A 19,067-nucleotide genomic window follows, 5' to 3' on the forward strand; every position below is an offset into this window, starting at 1 on the left:
GACAAATGGCAAATAAAGTACATGGGTTTTAATTATGGTAGCATGTTTTATTTGTATAATGGTCAAAAACTGAGAAATAATGTTTTTTTTTATTTTTATTAATATTCCCATTAAAATGTACTAAGAAAAAAAAATTCTTAGCAAAATGTACCACCTAAAAAAAGCCTAATCAGTGCCGGATAAAACAAAATATAGATCATTTCATTGTGAAGTTATTGATGAATGAATGGAAGGAGCGCTGGAATGATGCATGTGAAAAAGGGCTGACGTGGTCAATGGACCATTGACGTGAAAATCTTAAAATTTACATAAACACATTCCAATAACAAGCATGTTTCTTCCAGAGTAAAAAGCCATAAATTACTTTTCTCCTATGTGGCGGACACTTACAGTAGGTAGTAAGAAACTGACCTTACCAACAAGTTTTGGGTTAATTCATCATACCATAGGGGATTCTCAGCTTGGCCTTTATTCTTTATAAAGACACTCCTTGAGGGCTCAAACCCACTAGAAGCCTTTTCTAAGCGCTAGTGATTTGAAAAAGCTCTTGCTAATGTAATGCTATGGGGGATTTTTATAAAATCACATCACTCAAGTGAGATCACACCCATAGCATTACATTAGCAAGAGCTTTTCAAATCACAAAGCACTCAGAAAAATCGCTCCTAGTGGGTTTCAGGCCTGAAAAAGATTTATACAAATATGCTGGCCAACCTCCGTGCTCACTGCACACTTTTTTTGGCAGTTGGACAAAGCAACTGCCACTCACAAAGTACAATTGAAAAAAAAAGGAAACCCCACGAGGAGATGGGCTAGTCCAAAACCTGTCTGTCAGATTTCTACTACTTACTGTAAGTGACAGCAACATAGCAAAAAAGTAATTTATAGCTCATTTTACTCTGGAAGAAACGTACATCTTATCTGTATATGTTTGCATATATCTTAAATGTTAAGATTTTCACGACAGAGTTCCTTTAATATTAATATCCAGTGCTCACCCAGTTCGTGTAATACCCAGAACAGGTGGTGCAACGTAATGTCACACAGTGGGGAAACCAGTCAAAACAATCACCGAGGTCACCGGTCATCAACAAAAAGTATGTGTAGGAGAAGGTAATAAGTACGGGGATGGGACCTCCTCTGTTATGACCATATTAATCAATTTCCATAACATCGGCAGCTTATGGATTTATAGCAGTTGATCTGTTTGGCTGGGATTTTTTTTTTCATCTTCCTGGGCCAATGAAAGTTTGCATATTAGAAGAAATTTTCTCATCAGTAGTGTGAACAACAAAGTTGGTCAGTAAAACAATAGTGATCTGATTGTCAGAGCAATGATGTGGCTAGTGCCATTTTTACCCCCACAAAGCTAAAATATGTAAGCCTAGGTTCACAGTGGTCAATTGTACTGTGAACACGGCCATAGAATCGTATGGGTAGTGAGATGACATGCAGAATTATTCTGCAACGCAACTGATGCACTATGAACTAGTCCTAATAGACTTGCACGTTGTTAATCTTGTGGACTCCTAGGAAAATATTCAGCCAAGTTGAACTTTATAATGTTAAGTTAAAGAGAATCTGTACTGTCCGATTTGCACAATAAAAAAAACATACCAATCAAGTCACTATGATATTCTGGATCCCTCTGCCATTTCCGCCGCTCCCTGCCGCAATCCTTTCTTCAGTCAAGTCAGCACCATCAGCAGTATAAATAGCTCTTTATTGTTTAAAATAGTAGCATGACAATCTTCTAATCAGCGACAGCCCCGCTATTTCGGTCAAGGACCTTTCTCAAGCTGCATAGAATCATACCATACTAACAGGCTACAAAATTCCCCTTTAATTAGGTGTCCACAAGACCCCTGAGCCAATCCATTATGAACATCCCGGACCAATCATAGTGTAGCAGTGTTCAGGCGGACTGCATAGAGAACTGCAGCCGCAATAGCAGCATAGGGGGCGATATACAGGCTGGGAACGCGAAGAATCACTCGCGTTCCCATGCCTGTCGGCGACGGCCAAACCGGAAGTGTCCGCTGGCCGGTCCTGGACCATCGGAGCGGAGCTGCGAGGGCACCAATCGGCTGCAGGGGGCTGAGGGAAGCCCCGGGTGAGCAAATCTCATTTTTTTTCCCCCTGACTTTAGGTTCACTTTAACACTGAGACCCTCCTACAATCCTGGCTTTTAATCGCCATATATATATATATATATATATATATATATATATATATATATATATATATATATATATATATATATATATATATATACATACCCACACATACATACACATATACACACGTGTGTGTGTGTGTGTGTGTGTGTGTGTGTGTGTGTGTGTGTGTGTGTGTGTGTGTGTGTGTGTGTGTGTGTGTGTGTGTGTGTGTGTGTGTGTGTGTGTGTATATAGTGGACTCTATTACATAGTGAATTATCTGCACTCCAGTCTGGAATTCGCACAGTTTCTCTGCATGTGACAAGCAGCTGCCTCCCCCTCAGCCTCACAAACTGCACCACAGTAGTAAACAAAGCACACAGGAGTGAGCCTAGAGGGGGCGTGCATAACTAGTATTCATTACAACAGAGGCAGCCCATTCCAAAGCTCGACAAAGAAAAGAAGATTAGATATATGACAGAGACAGTGCAACTAGAAAAGGCTGCAGTAATCCAGACCACAATAGAACAGGTATAGGAACTTATAGGATAGAAGAAATAAGGTTGAAAATATTGTTACAGAGTCTCTTTAAGCCAAGACTTTTGAATCATACATTTTCTAACTAAGCAGCTTCCTTCCATCATAGTGTTCAAAAAAATGTGGATTTCTCATAGTTAACAATTAGACTCCACAAACTCCCCCACCCAAATTCATAAATTCCATTTTATGCTCAATGATTAGAAACTACCTTGTATACTCGTGTATAAGCCTATTTTTTAAGCACGAAAAATGTGCTGAAAAGTTACCCCCTCTGCTTCTATGCGGGTCAGTGGAGCAGAACTGATGGTGGAGCAGGTTTTGTTACTAGCAGAGGAGCATACGAATCTTGCACTAGTGATCCTGCTCTTGCTAGCTGGCTCCCTGCTGTGTCTGAACCCACCACATCCCCTGCAACATGGTGTGCAGAGTGTGCTGCTCAAGACTACCTCTGTCCCTCTGGCTTGTGGAACAGAGTGTGCAAGCAACGTGTCAGTGGTGCAATTATCAGGGAATCTTCCTGTGTGGCAATCGCTGTGTCTCATATCTATGACGACATCTAGTGGAGTCTTAAGACAAAGCTGTATCATCCTTGGGGCACATCTGGCTATGGAGAGGGGGGCTGACTTGTAATGGGGGCACATCTGGCTACTGGATTATACACGATTCAATCAATGTCCCTGGTTTCTGAGGGAAAAGTGGGTACCTCGGCTTATACGCGTACATATATACATATATACACATATACACAGTGGTGTGAAAAACTATTTGCCCCCTTCCTGATTTCTTATTCTTTTGCATGTTTGTCACACTTAAATGTTTCTGCTCATCAAAAACCGTTAACTATTAGTCAAAGATAACATATTTGAACACAAAATGCAGTTTTAAATGATGGTTTTTATTATTTAGTGAGAAAAAAACCTCAAAACCTACATGGCCCTGTGTGAAAAAGAAATTGCCCCTGAACCTAATAACTGGTTGGGCCACCCTTAGCAGCAATAACTGCAATCAAGCGTTTGCGATAACTTGCAACAAGTCTTTTGCAGCGCTCTGGAGGAATTTTGGCCCACTCCTTTTTGCAGAATTGTTGTAATTCAGCTTTATTTGAGTGTTTTCTAGCATGAACCGTCTTTTTAAGGTCATGCCACAACATCTCAATAGGATTCAGGTCAGGACTTTGACTAGGCCTCTCCAAAGTCTTCATTTTGTTTTTCTTCAGCCATTCAGAGGTGGATTTGCTTGTGTGTTTTGGGTCATTGTCCTGCTGCAGCACCCAAGATCGCTTCAGCTTGAGTTGACAAACAGATGGCCGGACATTCTCCTTCAGGATTTTTTGGCAGACAGTAGAATTCATGGTTCCATCTATCACAGCATGCCTTCCAGGTCCTGAAGCAGCAAAACAACCCCAGACCATCACACTACCACCACCATATTTTACTGTTGGTATGATGTTCTTCTGCTGAAATGCTGTGTTACTTCTATGACAGATGTAACGGGACACGCACCTTCCAAAAAGTTCAACTTTTGTCTCGTCGGTCCACAAGGTATTTTCCCAAAAGTCTTGGCAATCATTCAGATGTTTTTTTTAGCAAAATTGAGACAAGCCTTAATGTTCTTTTTGCTTAAAAGTGGTTTGTGCCTTGGATATCTTCCATGCAGGCCGTTTTTGCCCAGTCTCTTTCTTATGGTGGAGTCGTGAACACTGACCTTAATTGAGGCAAGTGAGGCCTGCAGTTCTTTAGATGTTGGGGTCTTTTGTGGCCTCTCGGATGAGTTTTCTCTGCGCTCTTGGGGTAATTTTGGTCGGCCGGCCACTCCTGGGAAAGTTCATCACTGTTCCATGTGTTTGCCATTTGTGGATAATGGCTCTCACTGTGGTTTGCTGGAGTCCCAAAGCTTTAGAAATGGCTTTATAACCTTTACCAGACTGATAGATCTCAATTACAGTACTTTTGTTCTCATTTGTTCCTGAATTTCTTTGGATCTTGGCATGATGTCTAGCTTTTGAGGTGCTTATGGTCTACTTCTCTGTGTCAGATAGCTCCTATTTAAGTGATTTCTTGATTGAAACAGGTGTGGCAGTAATCAGGTCTGGGGGTGACTACAGAAATTGAACTCAGGTGTAATAAACCACCTTTAAGTTATTTTTTAACAAGGGGGGGCAATCACTTTTTCACACAGAGCCATGTAGATTTGGAGTTTTTTTTTCTCACTAAATAATAAAAACCATCATTTAAAACTGCATTTTGTGTTCAATTAGGTTTCTTTGACTAATAGTTAACGGTTTTTGATGAGCAGAAACATTAAGTGTGACAAACATGCAAAAGAATAAGAAATCAGGAAGGGGGCAAATAGTTTTTCACACCACTGTATATGTAAGTAGAATTTCCTTAGACCAAAAACCCCTTTGGTTCTCACAAAAGTTAAAACAGATGATGCAATGCATTAACACAGTGTTCTAGTATCATAGTGAGGTGACTGTGGGTGTCTTAATTAGGTTGCTAAAATATCTAGACCTGGCTGTGCGCATAAGCTGTCTTGCATGCCATATAGATTTTTGTGTGGACAATTTCTGTAGAAGCTGTGGCCTAGCCACAGAGCCTTGAGGATAAGTGCAGTTTTAACACCAAGCTCCCCACCGGTATACAGTAATTGTATGAAATGCACCACCAAAATCAGATTTTCAGTTGGCACTGTCACATTGCAGCGCTGGCTCCCCAGTTCGAATCCCAGCACTATCTAAACAGTTTGTATGTTCTCCCCATGTCTGCTTAGGTTTCCATCATGCACTCTGGTTTTCTCCCACATCCCAAAAACATAAGTTTATTGGCTTCCCCCTAAATTGGCCATAGACTATGATACACACACTACACAATACATACATAGACATATGACTATGGTAGGGATTAGATCGTGAGCCCCTTTGAGGGACAGTTGAGTGACAAGACAATATACTCTGTACTGCGCTTTAGAAGATGTTGGAGGTATATGAATACTAATAGTAACAACAATAATAATGATAATAAAAAGGACAGCCACTGTGTGAGGGGGTTTTAAGCAGAGGAAAATGATTACTATTTAATCCATATATAGAGGTGATCATTACCAGTATAGCACCAATAAAGAGCTTATGCAGTAAGCCTCATGTTCCACAGAACCTATTGCTGTGCCACTGGTTAGAGGCATACAGAAGATTTGTAGCAGTGCACAAACGTCTATGTCCAGTGATGTGCCCAGCGCAAAGATCACCACTCCATAAGTAATATAATGAAGCAGCTGGCACCGTCGTATTTATAGCTTAAATGCTTCTTTTATTCCGCTCTGTCATATATAACGTTTCGAAGAGTCGTCGTTATATAGGACAGAGCTGGATAAAATAAGCATTTAAGCTATAATTATGCCGGTGCCAACTGCTTCATTACACACTGAGTAGAGACATGTGACAATCCAAAATCACATGCAAGCAACCAACAAAGAAAACGGGTACCAACATTGAGCCTAATGTATTTCATGTTTTTGGTCATGTGTATCCTTCCCTCTGCAATGCACTTGCAACAAAAGAGGTTTGACCCTACAACATTGTTGGTATTCCAGCTGTGACAAAACTACAAATCCCATCATGCCTCTGCCTCCCCAGATTATGCTTGGAGCTGTCAGAGTATTGTAATGCCTCATGGGACTTGTAGTTCCACCACAGCTAGAGTTCCAAGGTTAGCCATCACTGGCCTAGTCAAACTATAAGAACAGCTCTTAAGACCATTAACAGTTATCTTCTATAGAGATCTACATACGTGATTGAAATGTACTATTAGTACAATGGCATCTTCACCTGTGGATTTGAGGCCAAATGTGCACTATTGATGGGACTAGAGGACAGGTTTAGGGATAACACTCACTCAACTGTAAAAACACAAAATACAAAAAGTGTGCCAGCATTCAAATCCTATTCGGTAAAACAAATATTTAAAAAAAACAAAAAAAAAACAAAAAAAAAAAAACAGTGCATGTAGTTCTTTTAAGACTGCTCTAAGTCTGCTTTCAGAGGTCATTTTAGCCTGCTCTGAGATATGTGGATTTAGCATAACTCTGTACCATGCGTAGGTAGCTTTGGCTCGGGTCATGTATCATTTAAGTATGTCTTAAAGCATACCTGACGTCTGTGATGTCACAGGTATCGGGGCAGTGGAAAGCCACACAGTTTGGTCCTTTTTTGAATAATGCATCAACCTTTGCCATTGGAATGCCTCACTATGAGCAAGGAGGCGGGGAGGAGTGAGTTATAAGCAGAAAAGGAGAGCTTCCTGTCGTTTGGCACCCATTTCCTGTATACAGGCAAATCGAGCACACAGGTAATTGTATGAAATTATCTATTTATAAGCGAAAGTTGTGGGAGGGAAAAACCTAGTAAAAGTTTTCAATTACCATTTTCATCCCCCTTTTAAAGGGCTACCAGCCATGGGAGTTTCACCACAATTGGTGTTGCCTAGAGAAGTAGTAGAACCCTCCTGGCCATCATCCAAGCTTTGCATTGGTGGAGATGATTTGGGCAGGGTACACTGCTGAAATTCAAAGAAGTCCTTTGAAGTTTCAGCACTCAACAAACTTTTATGCACCCTTTATAAACAAGCACTATAAGTGGTAATGCTGCAGAGTATTTAAGCTAAAACAAGTTAAAATCAAACCTGTGCACTTTTAAAATACCTATCCAATTGTTTGTTCATAGGCACACCCTATGTCAATGTTCTGTGAACTTTAACCCATGTCCATGCGCTACCCTGTTTTCCCTGCATTCTCAGCCTACTGAAATCTACACCCTGGGAGATATAGGAGGAGGACATAAAGAAGGTGTAGATTTCAATAGGCTACTTCCACAACAGGTTATTTAATACAGTCCAGGTTTACTCGATTACTTGTGATCTCAGCGCTGCGTAATATGTTGGAGCTTTATAAATACAATAAATAATTATAATAATAATAATATCTCCACTAGGATGTGATGGTAAATCATAGAAAATCTGAATTATTAGATGTTTAGGATAATCTCGTTCACGGACCCTCCAATCTCTCCTGTCCTTGCTTGGCATGCCTTCTAGACAGTGTGCCTCTCCCTGCACCCATAATGAAAAAGTACATGCCATTATTATGAAAACTATGAGGTACTGGAACACAAGTCTGGAAGCAATACAAAGCATTATCAGATGTATTTTATTATCTTAAAAAAAAATCATAAACATTACTTTAAATTTCTTCTTATTTTTTGCACGGACAATCAAAAACATTGACAAAAATAAGTTCTGGTTCAGTTGTTCCCTTTAATCCACTTCAAATAAGGCCCCAGTGTAAACAAAATTCTCCCTTCTTTCTGGTTCCACAAGATGACATATGCAGCAGTTATTACAGCTCTGAATTCTGGGAAAAGAAAGAACACCAAAGGGGAACTACTTCATGCCACCAGTACAGTTCATGCGAACATTGGAAAATTCATGTAAGGAAGCAAAGGAAAACAGGACTGTACACAAAACTCAGTGTTGTCAGTCCTCTAAAAGGTATATAGAAAACAGGTTAACTCCATAGAAACAAGTTTTCATTTCTGCAAATACACTCAGTGGATGAAAAAACGTGAAAAGCTGTATTGTGGTGAGAGTTCTCTGCCTTCAGCAGGTAAAGCCTCTTCTGGTTAGTGTTCTGCAAGTCAAAAGCTCCTCCAAACAGGAGTAGTTGGCTAGAGTTCCACGAAGTGACGTGTCCAGGCCTCTTCTCGGCTCAGATAAAGCACCTTTCCGTGCTGGAATTTTATGAAGAGCAGTCAACATGTACTGTAACCTTAGAAATGGTGATTGGGGGGTTGAGAAAGTTAAAGTTTGGTATATTTGCATTGTAACAAACGTAAGTGAAAGTCCTTCACGTTGTTAATTACACAGTATGAAGAACCGTGCAGCGTGAGAGTGAGCAGGTTCACAAATGATGCAACATAGTCTTCATTTGGGCTCTGGTTTGTCCTGTAACAGGGGAATAATGGATTCCCATGCTGTAAGGCACTGAAAAAAAAAGACAAAGAAAGGAAAAAAAAATTAAGCAACAAAATACTACGTATATGGTATAATCACCATAATAACTGTATGTTACAGATAATAAGATGCCTTAAAAGTGTGTGTGTGTGTGTGTGTGTGTGTGTGTGTGTGTGTGTGAAGTGTGTGTGTGAAGTGTGTGTGTGAAGTGTGTGTGTGAAGTGTGTGTGTGAAGTGTGTGTGTGAAGTGTGTGTGTGAAGTGTGTGTGTGAAGTGTGTGTGTGAAGTGTGTGTGTGAAGTGAAGTGTGTGTGTGAAGTGAAGTGTGTGTGTGAAGTGAAGTGTGTGTGTGAAGTGAAGTGTGTGTGTGAAGTGAAGTGTGTGTGTGAAGTGAAGTGTGTGTGTGAAGTGTGTGTGTGAAGTGTGTGTGTGTGTGTGTGTGTGTGTGTGTGTGTGTGTGTGTGTGTGTGTGTGTGTGTGTGTGTGTGTGTGTGTGTGTGTGTGTGTGTGTGTGTGTGTGTGTGTGTGTGACTGCATCTTACAGGCCGAATAAAGTCCCCAACTTACGTACCCCCACTGTCACGACTTGCCGGAATGAGGTCAGGAACTGTCTGTATTGTCCGGTGTCCTCCTCCGCTCCCCCTTGCATAGATAAAAGCAGTGGCAGCGCATCCCTCACCTGATCCATCGGTGCACGCAGCCATCAGAGATCTCTCTTCTCCCTCACGGTTTCCCTGTATAATGAGGTGATCAGCTGAAGCCAGCACTAGGGAAACAGTGAGGGAGAGGTCTCTAATCGCCGCGGGTGCCAATAGATCAGGTGAAAGATGCTCTGCCACTACTATCTATGCACGGGGAAGAGGGGAAGCGGAAGAGGACACAGGAAAAAATTAGGACACGGGTACATGGAGGAGCACAAAGGGGGACAGAGGAGGACAAGTGGGACACAAAGGTGGATGGAGGAGGACAGTGGGACACAAAGGGGCACAGAAGAGGACACAAGGGGGGTAGAGAAGGAACGCAAAAAGGAACGCAAGAGGGACAGGGAAGGACGCAAGAGGGACAGGGAAGGACGCAAGAGGGACAGGGAAGGACGCAAGAGGGACACCACTTGGGGTGGTGGTTAAGGTCAGCTGAGGGGTGGCGGGGGGGCTAAAGATGTGTTTAAAGTTAGCCATGGGGGGGGGGGGGGGTGTTTAAGGTCAGGCATCAGTAGTGGGAGGGTTCAATATGAGAAAAGAGTTGCATTTAGCTGTAATAAACTATGGGTATTTAATACCTCTGGATCCATAGGGATATGTGAGGGAGCAGGCTGGTGTTGTACTTTGTTCTCTGGTTGAACTAGATAGACGTATGTCTTTTTTCAACTCAAATAACTATGTAACTATATATCTTACTATTGTTTTTTCCACTGTAACAGTGGAATATCCATAAATTCACCAATATTCTACTATCCGCTTTTTTGATGTATGCCCACCCATTTCTGCCTGAGCTCAGGGCTGATGGACAATAGCTTTGTGATATGACAAATCTTGGGCTACAGGAGCCTCGATTTTGCATTACAATGCAATCTTACTTCCCCAAAACTCTGTATAATGCTGATAGGAAGTTTTTCCTTATAGGTGATTTATAATTGCTACCTGGGAAGTCTAATAGACCTGCGTTCAGAGTGATAACATAAAAAGCTACATGCGGAGGCTACTATATAGCATGTTCACAAAACGTATCGCTACGTCTAGTATCAAACATACTCTCTGGATCTCATAGAGCCTTCCTGACCCTCCCTCAGTGTCCTCATTCCAGTGCTGTCCCCATTCAAATTTGACACCTCTGGGAGCCCTTGGAAGACTTTAGAAGCACTCATGTCCCCAAGTGTAGGTGGCTTCGTACTGTACATGCACAAGCTTGAGCAATACAGAGCGGTTTGTCTTCAGAAACACTTGGAAGCACAAGTGTTTGTGAGGGGCTGCAATGGCGTACTGGACCAGTTGGTTGAACAATAGGGGTGACAGCGCTGAAACAAACACCAAGAAAGGACTGGGAAGGCTCTATGAGATCCAGAGTCTTCTCTCTCTGTAGGCGAGTATCTGACGTTTATTAAAAGTTATTACAGTGTTCTTTTAAAATATGCTGTCAGGCTAGCGCAGCACATGCCACCTTCTGCTTTACCTTGTCATAGTACTGGATGTTTTTATCAGCCATCCCCATGAGCAGTTGGCGGAAATCATGTCTCTTGTTATTCTGCCACCTCTCCATGTCCGCTTTCAAGTCTGCGTTGAAACATTCTACTTTGTCCTGACACTTCTCAACTTCAGTTGGTGCCTGAAAAAGCAGAGTAATAAGTAAACTGAATAATCTGCATAAGTCACCCATTGTATGTGCTTCCAAAACCTCTCATGCCACAACAGCACTATTACAGATCAGATGGCACAGAATAAAGCTTTGCAGGAAAAGGCCAGGACTAAGATGTAAAAATAAACTGCTATATATAAAAATCTAAAAATACATAACTTTGTTAAGTCACAACTTAATCAAAGACAATATTCCATACCAGTATCTTAGCCAATGCAATCACTGCTGGACCATAAGGCAGACACGTTTAAAACCCTTGGTGTGTAGTGATACAGCCAATGTACAGCCATGGGTAAGTCAGAGAGAAATATTGCTGGAATTTCATTCTGCTGAAATCAATAGGAAGAAAGGATTCTTGCCTTTCCTCCTACCTGCATCTGCTCTATACATAATGAGCATGCCAAGTGTGTCTCTCTGAAAGCTTTTTTTTTCTCTTAACTTTAATATCAGGGACCAACATCTTGCCATAACAGAAAGCCTGGCAAAGAATGAGATGTCACTGGCACAAGCAGCACTACTTGAGACACACAAGGGTAACCTCTCACCCCTGTTCTTTCCTCTCTTCTTAAGGCTGAAGCTTCCATTTTGGCCTCGTACTCTGCTTGTACTTGATCCCTTTTCTTCAGTACATTCTGAAAAAAAAATAAACACCTTTTAGTCAGTTTACATGGAGCATGCTCTATGAAAGGTAACAGAATGATGAGGATACAGTTCAAGAAGTAATAACTCTCTGGACAGCAAAACATACATGAAACAGTACATGCAAGTACTTGCATAGCTGCTTCTTTTTCACACCGCAAAACCTTTCACAATACAGCAGGTGCTAGATTTACACACCTACATTTATAGCTGTGTAAAACGGTTGCAAGCTGTAATAAGGGGTCAACCCACCCAAAAGGATAACTGTACATTTAAACTAAAGGTGAGTTATCAATTTCTCCCTTGTTTCACAGCAAGTTTGTAAATGGCACTGTATATGGGATGTACCAGCTGCATCCTCCAGGTCCCCAGGCTCCACTCTTGCATGTAAATACAAATACCAGGCGGTGCTCTGGTACGCAGGTCCTGCTGTCTCTTTGTAGACCCAAAAGCCTCTACCAGATATTCCATAATCCTCATTCTTTATGTTTCTCCTCTCTTTCCATAGTAAAATACATGCCATTCAAACAAGTCAAATGAATGTAAACAATTCGGTAAATATCAAACCTGTTCTAACCATCACTCAGTTTAGGTAGGATAAATTAGGATAACGTTATTATCAACCTTTAAAGGGATACTTAACCTCCTTGCCGGTTATGCCGGTTATCCCGAGCTCAGCTCGGGGTAACCTGCGCAGGAGGATTTCTCAGGCCCCGCTGGGCCGATTTGCATAATTTTTTTTATTGCACGCAGCTAGCACTTTGCTAGCTGCGTGCATACTACGATCGCCGCCGATTCGCCGCTACCCGCCGCGCCCCCCCCCCCCCCCAGACCCCTTGCGCAGCCTGGCCAATCAGTGCCAGGCAGCGCTGAGGGGTGGATCGGGATTCCCTCTGCCGTCCATGACGTCATCCCGCCCCGTCGCCATGGCGACCGGGGAAGCCCAGCAGGAAATCCCGTTCTGAACGGGATTTCCTGCTTACTCTGATTGCTGGAGGCGATCAGAGTGGGTGGGGGGATGCCGCTGCTCAGCGGCTATCATGTAGCGAGTCCTGGGCTCGCTACATGATTAAAAAAATATTTTAAAAAAAAGTGCTGCGCTGCCCCCTTGCCGCGGGAATTGGACCGGCAAGGGGGTTAAAGAGACTCCGAGCACTTCTCATGGGCATGCCTTTAAGACAGACGACTTCCAACAAAGTCGTGCTATGACCCCTCTGGAGGAGCGTCTTGCAATGGCCATGCATGTCACTTCCTCTTCATTTAGTGATTTACTTCTCTAACAGAGAAGACGGGTGACCTGGAAGTTATAACATAGCCAAGATGGCAGCCGCGATTTAAATTGAAATCGAACGAAAACTATTTGGTGTAGAACGGCGAAAGAGAAGAGCACAAGCTACAGAATGGTATGCATCTTTAAGTACTTTGCAGTACTTGTCAGAGTCTTAAAGGCATGCCCATGAGTGCTTGGAGTCCCTTTAAGCCTACATTAAAAACATTTTTACTTACCTGGGGCTTCTACCAGCCCTCTGCAGCCGTCCCGTGCCCTTGCAGTCACTCTGAGATCCTCCACTAGTTGAGTTTCGCCGACAGGCCTGGCCAGGCGTAGACTTCTTCGCGTTCCCATCAGCAATAGTGTCCTGTGCAGGACACTTCCACAATAGTGTCCTGTGCAGGACACTATTGCGGACAGGAACGCAAAGTAGGATACTCGTGGACAGGCTTGCACAGGCACAGTAAGCCTGTCGGCGAAAACGGCTACAGGGGGCTGGTAGAAGCGCTAGGTAAGTAAAAAAAAATTTTTTTATGTCGCCTTTAAGTGTTACTCAAGTGGGTATATAGGAACAAAGGAAAATAATTGAAATTACCTTCATGGATTCAGAATAGAGAATATACTCTCTCAGCACTGGCAGGAAGTCCTCTGTCATATCTTCCGTCAGCTCCTCTAGTGCTGTACTGCAGTTCCCAACACAGGCAGAGACTCCCTCTAGTGGCTCACTCAGTTCTCCTTCCAGGGCACTCCAAGTAGAATAGACTGGGCCGTACTCTCGAAGCTCCACCAGGTATTCTAATACAGAACATGCAATAATTATTCAGTACAGGTGAAACAACAGAACATTTGGAGGATCAAAGCCAAAATTATAACAAATCATTTATAATTATACTAGATACTCTGAACACAATTTTCTCCAACCATGTCAGAGATCTATTAGAAAAGTATATGCAGAAAATTATTTTGGATGTTACTCAACCACGTGGCTTGTAGACATAAAAATGCAGGGCTTTGGAGTCTGAGTACTCTTTGGTTACCTGGAGTCGGTAAAAAAAACAAAACAAAAAAGAACACCGACTCCGACTCCTAATAAATTTAAACTGCAATTAAAAGGGAGTCTGAAGTGATTTTAAAAATAAAAAACAGATACTTACCCCTAAGGAAAGAGAAGGCTCTGGGTCATACAGAGCCTTCCCATTCTCCTCCTGGTCTCTGTGTTCCCCCAAAGGCTCCCTAATTAGCAGTCCACGATCATTCAGTTGTAGACTGCTATCTTCTGGGTTGGGGACACGCATGCGCAGTACAGAGCTTGCCGGTCATCGGGAGCCCATCGCTTCCGAAGACTGTCAAAGTCTCCCGTGGTGGGAGATTCAAATGGAGGAACCTGTGGCGGAATGAGAACCCCGTAAGAACAGGAAAGCTCTGTAGGACTCAGAGCCTTCCCTTTCCTAATGCTGGGCATACACAGGTCGATCCGGCGGCCGATTAGCCGGCGGATCGACTCCCGCCGCGTCCCCGTGTGCGCGCGGATTGATTTCCGATCATCCGCGCCGGCGCTTCCTTATCAGCCGTTCGATTCCCTGCCATTGTCTGCCGGCGGGGATCGAGCGGGCAGGGATTGAGCAGCATCATCAGTCCTGCTGAATATTATCAGCTGGCCACATCAGCTGCTCGATACACGGTACATAAACGTACCGTGTATCCCCAGCATTAGGCGAGTATCTTTTTTTATTTTTAAAACAGATTCAGACTCACTTGAAAAGAAAAAATATTTTTTCTTTTCAAACTCCCTTTGCTCATGAAATCAATTAATTTGGTATGTTATTAAATTTGTACAGTAGTACCATACTTTACAGAAACACTCCCCACAGAGTGGTTGTGAACCCAATGAGAATCTTGTGCACATTGAACACAAAGGTGTTGTCTATCACGCATAAACATTGTTCAGATGGCGCATGAATAATGTGTAATAGAGGAAAAATCCCCTCGTTCTCACGCACAGTACCTGCACCTCACTCTTAGATGTAACCACAGTTAGATTACCTAGGGCCTGATGGATATTCTTTGTTCCTGTCTATAGCCTCTACAAGTAGTCTTACCAAGGACTAGTTCTGATTTCTATTTAATAGCTGCTCTGCAGCTAAGTTTAAAGTGCATCTCTGGTGTACAGAAGAACACAGAGTTACACATGCTTAAAAGTAACAGTCCTGGCCTTTTCCATATCGGATATAGAAAAGGCAGAGGCCTTTTTCTGCAAGGTGGCAGGGCTACATGCTGGAACCTGGCTGATATGGGGCTCCGGTGAATCTTATTTTATAGACAATGTGCCAATGAATTAAGATTGGTAATGACAGGCTGGGAAGGTCGACAGGGTAGTGTCAGCTTCCTGGCAATGAGCTTTGTTTTGTTTCCAAAAGCAGATGTTATCTTAAGGGCTGGTTCACATGGATGGTTCTATGACACTAAATGACAGCTGCGGCGCTCATTGCTTAAAGTGGTCCATTCAGACTATTGCTTACTGTTTGTGCAACCGACTGTTTCGATCCCGATTTTTGCTGTCATCTGCCCAGTGCTTACGTGTCCCCCAGCGGGAATGAAAAACGCTACATGCCAGGAAGCACCGCCAAAAGCCGACAAATGCTTTTCTGCAAGCTTGCAGAAAAGCATTCAGAACGAGACCGGCAGCCACAGGCGGCTGGTTGAGATGTCCATCTGACAGCCCTAATAGAGCTTTAAAGCCTCATCTACACAATACAATTTTCCATCAGATAGACGGATCTATTAGATGTAATAAGAAACTGCATCGTGTGTAGACGTCCAAATTGTTTCAGATCAATTTTGTGATAGATTTTGCTTTGATAAGTACCCAAAATCTATTGCAAAATCTAATGCGATCTGACTGGACTGGTTGGAAATTATCTATTAGATCCGTCGAACAGATCCGGCTCTGACGGAAAATTGTATCGTGTAAATGAGGCTTAAAATTCCCATGCTTTGGTAGTGATAAAATGCCTTTTAGATTACAAACTTTCCAACAACATGTTTGTTCTATTCAAATTAGAGGGGTCAGTGATTTTCATAAATTGAGGAGTTGGATGATTTTTATACCGACTCCACCTCCCTGGTATAGCGGGATAATGAAGTGGATATTTCCGTCAGAGAACAAATCAAATTTCCCAGACTCCTCAGGAAGTCACAGGCGGATGCAAATAATCTAATATGCAAAAACTACATCATACACTTTCCTTATTACAAATGAACTGAAATGATTCTCAAAACCCCCACTAAAACAGAACATACCTACTTCCTCTTTGATAATGCGCTGTGCTATCCTATCAATGGTTCCAAGTTTCAGTGCAAATGTGTCCAAATACTCTGTAATAGCTGAAAATTCCAGTGGTCGATTTTTGAGCTTGTACCCACTTGTCACATATCGCACAGACTCTCCCATCTTGGAAAGCAGAGTGGCTCCCTGTTTTTTGTGGCTGTTAAGATCCTAGGATAGTCACAAACACAACCACGTTAATTCATCATTGCCTCCTTTTCTTTCAACAGTCAGAGTCTAAGAAATTACAAAATGAAAACTATATTTTTATCATTGATCATTATGCATTTACCCCATTTTACTTTCTCTCCCAAGATGTAATTAAAGGACCTTGTATACTTTTATTTTAAAGGGACCTCGAGCAGACTGCGTGGGTATGCATTTAAGCATACCCATGAATACTTGGTAATAATCTCTCTCTTACCGACCATCTTGTAAAGCTTTCTCCCCCCCAGTCCGGCTGGTGTGCATTGCAATGGGGCAGGCGGCTCTCAGCAAAGTTGTGCTGTGACCCCGAAAGCTCCTCTCGTGCCTTAAGCACAATGACGTGCTGCTCGGGCACCGATAGGCTGAGAGGAGGATGATGGGAGCTGGAGCATGCGCAGACCGCATGATCAGTCTTCCGCTTCTGGGGTCACAGCGTGACTTTACTGAGAGTCGCCGGCCCTAATGCAATCTACATCGGACGGACAGGGGGGTAGGGTTGGGGTGCAGAAAGCTTTACAAAACAGGCCAGTAAGAGAGAGGGCATTACCAAGTATTCGTGGGTATGCTTATTTGCATACCCACACCGTCAGGGTCCCTTTAAGCTACAGTTACAACTAAAACAAATATAGTATGACTTGTCAAAGCTAGCATACATAATAGTAGTTCATTATTGGTTACAAATGATAAACAGTGGTAAGGCTGAGGAAGTACCTGGCTTATTGTGAAGCATGCTTACCTGAAGAAAATGTATGCATGCTCCAACACCAAGTCTTAACCCTTGCAAGTCTGGCTCTGCAAATCTGGCTCAATTAGCTATTCAAAAGGGGCAATGGGAAGCCTCCTCGTGGCGCCCCTGGATAGTGTGCTATGTAGCATGAACTAATTCCCGCAGGGCGATTGTTTTGCGGTTTTTGACCCTGCATATTTAGGCATGCGAAAGCAAATGCATATTTGCATGAGCAATGTCTCGTGATTAGCCAATAGGCCAAATTTGCAAAGCCAGATTTGTCAGGTTCACTTGGTTGATGCACACATTTTCTCTCTGTTGTAACTAGCATTGCATTTTCTTTTCTTTGGAGGCAAGTGGTGAATGGCTTGTTTTAGGAGGTGAGAGCCCTGGAGCAGGCTATTTGCGCCTGTCCTCCCCTTATGTGTCGCGCCCAGGTCATCAGCATATAGCAGAACGCAATGGACGTTAAGGTAAGTGCCTGTTTTTAATCTTGGGAGGTGTGTGCGGGCGGCTCTTCCCGGCGCTGGCCACGCTGGGGAGATCGCCTGCACCCCCCAGCCTCCACCTCCTGGGTGCCGCTGTGTGGGTTCCAGGCGGTGAGAGAGCCTGGGACCCCCGCGGCCCCCCGGTTGTATGGGGGCAATGGGAAGCCTCCTCGTGGCGCCCCTGGATAGTGCTATGTAGCATGAACTAATTCCCGCAGGGCGATTGTTTTGCGTTTTTTGGTTTTTGACCCTGCATATTTAGGCATGCGAAAGCAAATGCATAATTGCATGAGCAATGTCTCGTGATTAGCCAATAGGCCAAATTTGCAAAGCCAGATTTGTCAGGTTCACTTCGTTGATGCACACATTTTCTCTCTGTTGTAATTATTATTGTGAAGCATGCTGGCTTGCATCTCTATGATAACCCATCAACTGCTATTATGAGCAGAAGGAAGAGACAGCTTAAAGAGGAGCTCCAGTGAAAATGATGTAATAAAAAAGTGGATAATAGGATAACAGAGGCGCCAACAGGAATAAAAAAAAAAAAACACTAAAAGAACTTTATTACCAAGATGGGTTTTTGAGGAGGTAGTGGTGGACTCACCTCCTCCAAGCAGAACACTCGACTGTGGATTTTCAGTCAAAACAATTTTATTGGATACTCCAAATAAAGTGCAACACGTTTCGCGGGATCCAAACCCGCTTCATCAGGCAACAACAGATAGGAGTAAACAGCATCTGCCAGTATCATCAACACTGAGCGCCTCTAAAAAAAAGTGCTTCATTTTTACAATAACTATGTATAAATGATTTAGTCAGTGTTTGCCCATTGTAAAATCTTTTAAATCCCCGATTTACATTCTGAGATTTATTACATGGTGACATTTTTACGATTGGCAGCGATGTAGCTGCTGCATGCTTTTTTGGCAGTTTGAAACAGCTATTTCCCACAATGCAACAAGGTTCACAGACAGGAAACTACCAGGAGTACCACGGTCCTCAGATTCTTGTGGGAGGGGTTTCACCACAATATCAGTCATACAGCGCCCCCGATGGTCTGTTTGTAAAAAGATATAGATTTCTCATGTAAAAGGGGGTATCGGCTACTGAGTGGGATAAAGTTCAATTCTTGGTCGGAGTTTCTCTTTAAGGCACTGCAATTAAGTTTGTTTTGGTTACAGATGGAAGCATGTTAGATAGTGCACTAAGCTGCAGTTTCTTAAAAAATGGTTTTGAGATATCCACCACTATGAAAATAAAAATCCCTTTTAATTCCATGATTTACATCACTTAAAAACCTGTACTATAGTCCCACTTCCCAGACAGAATCTTCGGGAATTCAGGTAATAACCTTAAA

At 42.8% G+C, this 19,067-nt stretch overlaps 1 protein-coding gene across 1 annotated transcript in view; it reads right to left on the bottom strand.

The window, feature by feature from the left end:
• Nucleotides 1-7,884: 7,884 nt before the first annotated feature.
• The window catches only part of SNX30 (sorting nexin family member 30), an 81,449-nt gene continuing 70,266 nt past the window's right edge, over nucleotides 7,885-19,067 (bottom strand). The window contains exons 5-9 of the mRNA XM_068271334.1: nucleotides 16,264-16,459; nucleotides 13,559-13,758; nucleotides 11,600-11,686; nucleotides 10,872-11,024; nucleotides 7,885-8,733 (exon numbers count right to left, since the gene is read on the bottom strand). Coding sequence (XP_068127435.1) covers nucleotides 8,674-8,733; nucleotides 10,872-11,024; nucleotides 11,600-11,686; nucleotides 13,559-13,758; nucleotides 16,264-16,459 — 696 coding nt within the window. The 3' untranslated portion in view covers nucleotides 7,885-8,673. The remainder of the gene's footprint in view (nucleotides 8,734-10,871; nucleotides 11,025-11,599; nucleotides 11,687-13,558; nucleotides 13,759-16,263; nucleotides 16,460-19,067) is intronic.

This window comes from Hyperolius riggenbachi, chromosome 1, assembly GCF_040937935.1.
Source record: "Hyperolius riggenbachi isolate aHypRig1 chromosome 1, aHypRig1.pri, whole genome shotgun sequence".
Lineage (NCBI taxonomy): Eukaryota > Metazoa > Chordata > Amphibia > Anura > Hyperoliidae > Hyperolius > Hyperolius riggenbachi.